Source organism: Cariama cristata, unplaced genomic scaffold (assembly GCF_000690535.1).
Source record: "Cariama cristata isolate BGI_N322 unplaced genomic scaffold, ASM69053v1 scaffold23307, whole genome shotgun sequence".
In the NCBI taxonomy this organism is placed as follows: domain Eukaryota; kingdom Metazoa; phylum Chordata; class Aves; order Cariamiformes; family Cariamidae; genus Cariama; species Cariama cristata.
In genome coordinates, this window is record NW_009626396.1 from 24415 (window position 1) to 28475 (window position 4061).

General features: G+C 61.5%; 1 protein-coding gene across 1 annotated transcript; it reads right to left on the reverse strand.

Annotated features, from left to right (window-relative positions):
* Positions 1–458: 458 nt before the first annotated feature.
* SUN2 (Sad1 and UNC84 domain containing 2) lies at positions 459–3999 on the reverse strand (the record flags this gene model as incomplete). Its single annotated transcript, XM_009704025.1, has 9 exons — positions 459–572; positions 704–796; positions 1127–1294; positions 1474–1589; positions 1699–1783; positions 2856–3083; positions 3174–3341; positions 3793–3834; positions 3922–3999. Coding segments are annotated over 9 exons (1092 nt in total), but the record flags the coding sequence as incomplete, so codon positions are not given.
* Positions 4000–4061: the final 62 nt, after the last annotated feature.

Sequence of the window (4061 nt, forward strand, 5' to 3'; positions counted from 1 at the left end):
CCCCACCCCGGCAGCACCAAGCCGGTCACCGCAGTCCCGTACACCGTATCGCGCCCAAGCCCGCGTGAAGCGCATCACAAAGTTACAGACCCCTTTCCCAAGCCCTGGGCAATGTTAGGTGCACCGTCAGAAAGAAGCGGGTCAACAGGGACGAGGGGCTGCGCAGACCTGATTAAAAAAAAAAATTAGCTTAAAAAGTTAAAATGTCCAATACGCACTGAAAACAAGCCAGGCTGCGCTAGGACCCACGTGGGATGCTCTCGCCTCGCCACCCCGGTCCTTGGAAGAGTGAAAGCTTCATCCCTTAAACACCAGCTCTTCTCCTCCCCGGAGGGGAGCAGCTCCCCGAGGCGGCTGCTGGCACATCCCAGGATTTCTACGTGCGAAGCGGCGAACCAGACGAATCCCTCTCCTGCTGTCAGCCCGGCAGCATCCTCATCCCGCGCGGGAGCCGGGGTTCAGTGCGCCAGCTCCCCGTGCACACGGAAGCGGTAGATGCAGGTGTACTCGGGGTGGCCCCAATTGCTCAGCACCCGGAGTTCCACCAGCTGGTACGTGCCCATGGCATCACCCTTGGGGAAGAGAGGGAAGGAAAAAAAAAAAAAAACACAAAACTGAGTCCTTGAGAGCTCTGGAGGGCTCAGAGACCTCAGGAACCTCATCTTCTTCTTGGGGTTAGGTGCTTCAAGGGCAAAGCGCTTACCTCCAAGTAAAACGTTTGGATGGGGTCACCGTTGTGGTTGTAGGTGAACCGCCCGAGAAGAAGGCCTTCCTCCTCTCCTTCCTCCTTCAAGCCCTATGGAGGGGCAGGGAGGCAGAAAGGGAGAACCGGGGGTGATCAGAGAGGGAGATCGGAGGCGATGAGCGCACCCAGGGCAGGAGAGGGAGATGGGAGACGCAAGCGCGCTTGGCCCCCGCTCCTGCTCTTCCAGGCCAAAACAGACAAACGGGCACAGGGACCAGTGGGGAGGGATGGGGGGGAAGACTGAAAGTTACACCTACTCAATTCCCTTCTCTCCCAGTGTCCCCCAAAACCCTTCCTGCAGCCTGGTGCTCCCCCTCTCCCCCCCAGTACTACTTCTTCCTCCTCTTCAGGATAAGACCAACTCCGGGCGAGGGCACTCACATAGACAGCGAAGTCCTTGGGGGCACTGGGGATGGTCCCCTGGGGCGAGAGGGTTTTGGGGATGTGCTCCAGCGTCACGGCCGTGGGGCGGATGATGCTGGAGAGGCGGATGACAGCAAAGCCCTGGGACCCACGAAACGCCCAGCAGTTCCCGGGGTTGACGTCTGGCTATGAGCGCGGGAAGAAGACACCAGCCATGTTATCGCCATCAGCGCCGGTTTTCTCCCCCCACCCTGACATCAGCCTGGCTGCTTCCTTGGAGCCCAATAAAACCCAATCAAGCCCACGCAAGACCCAGCCCAGCCGGTCCTCCCCCTCAGCGGGGGTCTCGCCCCGAGGATGCCCACCTGCAGGATGACACGGGGGGACTGCGAGTGGTACCACAGGGGGATGCCGAACAAGCTCAGCACCGCTGTCCGTGTCTCGTAGGTCTCGGAGCAGCGGGTGTTGATGACGCTGGCCCCTGGCATGGAGAGGGGATGGCAGTTGGTAAGCTGCATGCCAGCACCCTGCGGTCCCCTCCCCAGGATGGCTGGTTCATCCCGGGTGGGCGAAAGCCCCCCCCCACCTACCTGCCGACTCCAGGGCATAGTCAACCATCCCCACGCGGTCCTCGCTGTAGCGCTTCAGGGCCTGCCCCACGATGAGATGCACTTGCTGCGGTGGGAGCAGAGGGCATGAGAGGGGTGAAAGGGCCAGGGTGGGCATCTTGCCCCCCACCCGCCTTCACTCGACGGAGAGGGCGTAAGGACCTTCCCACAGAACAGCCGGGTGATGAATCACCGCGGCAAAAACGAGAGGACACACATTTGGCTGGGAAGCCTTGTTAGAGGTTGCTAAAAATAGCCCAGACGAGAGGAGCTGCGCAACGAAGGGGCAGGACCCAGCCACGCCGGGCTCACCCGTCCCCCATCTCCACCCTGAAAGAGGGGGTGGCCCCAGGGGAGGAGGGGTATCCCCCAGCAGGTACCAGACACCACCTGACAGCCCACCCAGTCCTTCCCAGCATCATCTGCTGCTCTCTCCTGCCCTGTCCCGCAGGATCGATGGGAGCTCCCCCGATTTGGAAAAAGGGGAGCCGTTCAGAGCATCCTTCTGGAGCCAAACCCAGCCCCAGGAGCCAGGACCCTGCAGCACCACTGTGGTTCTAAATTTTACGGTGTGGAGGAAGCTTGCACAGACTGCTCATCCCAGCTCGGTCCCTCCCTCCACGACCTCCGCAGGGAATTGCCAACAACAACTCTTTCCAAAGCAAGCAGGCTCATTTTTTCCCCCCCTCGGTGTCATTCTGCTGAAACGCTTTGCCCCAAACAACTCGGTGGTGCTGCTGAAGGATGGGGGTAAGCAAGATGCTCAACCCAAAGAAACCTTGCTGGCACCTGCCCCACGTTCCGGGTGATAGATGGACGAGGAGGAATTTGGATTTTAAGACAGCAAAAGCCTCGCAAGCGTGCGGATATCAGCACCCGTGACCCCTTCCAGGGCAGGGGACAGGCAGAGCCCAGGGGAGGCGAGGGGCAGAGAAGGGATGGAGGAGTTTCGGGGATGCTCTTGCCAGGTAGGATGTGAGCCCAAGATCGATGTCCCAGCTGTAAGAGCTCTCCCCAGGGCTCTGCCATCCGCCAGGCACGCGTGCCAGCTCCCCCCGGCGCACACGCAATGGGGTACAGCCCCCAGTCCCACACCTGTGGTCACCATCGTGTCCCCGGGGCTCAGGCCCAGCACTCACCTCCTCCGTCACCCCTGCGGTCCCCCCTTGCTGCAGGGCCACTCCGACACCACCCTGAGCATCCCGTGCCGACAGCCTCCGGTCCTCCAAGATTTTGGCCAGGATCTTATGCTCCAGGGCCTGGAGCTCTGCTTCCAAATCTTCCCGCTGAAGGACGAGGCCAGCGGCACCGTCCTGTCGGGACTGGGACAAGAACTGACTGACCCATGCCGGGAACTGCGCTTCCACCTGAAATGGTGGGGACAGAGCTCAGCCCCAGGGCAGGGACCCTCACGCCTCCCTCTGCCGAATAAGGGTGGGGGGGAACCAGGGACTCACGTCAGCCCGCACCGCCTTCAGCTGCTCCAGCATCCCCTCCATGTGCTTCCCCATCACCTCCTGGTCCGACTTGAGGCTTGCCAGCTCCCTCCTCAGCATTGCCACCTCCTGCTCCAGCTTGCCCAGCTCCTGCTGGAAGCTCCCTCGCAGGCCCTCCCGCGCCGAGCTGCGCCGAGAGAAAAGCGATAAAACCTTGCGCCGACGGCCCCAGCTCCCCTCTGCAAACTGGCAGGGGGAGTTCATCCCCCATTGCCTACGCTCAACCCCATCTCCAGCCCCAAATGGTTTTAATTCTTGTGGCAACGTCCATCTTTTACTGCATCTCATGGGAAAGCATCCCTGGCTCGCCCTTCTTTCCCCACGGTGATGCAAAACGACGGGGGCGAAGGTCACTTGCTGCCATCGCCCTTTGAGCCCTGCTGCCAACCAGGGCGCTTTCCTGCTAACGCACCCACGTATCCATCCCTCCTTTCCCCCACCCCCCAAGACTGTACCTCTCAACTTCTCCTTCGCCCCGAGCAAACCAGACCTGGAAACCCCTCCTAAGTCTCACCGTGGGGATGTCACCCTGCCACCCCCCTGCCCCTAACAAAACCTCCCCCACCAGCCAGCGTTCCCTCTGCCCCTCCGAGTTCAGCTCCAGCAAGCGTGCCTCCATCTCCTGCCAGGAGAAGGGGAAGGGGTGAGACCCACGATGCCGGTGCTGAGGATGTCCTGCCCGGGTACCACCATGCGCTCATCCCCTTACCTGAGAGGCTTGTGCCATCTTCCCCAGGCGCCCGTCTAAATCCCTCTGCAGCTGGGCTCGGAGGGCATCCAGCTCGCCCTGCAAGGTGAGGAACAGGGGGGAACATCAGAGCCCAGCCCCACGTGCCCCCAGCCCCACGT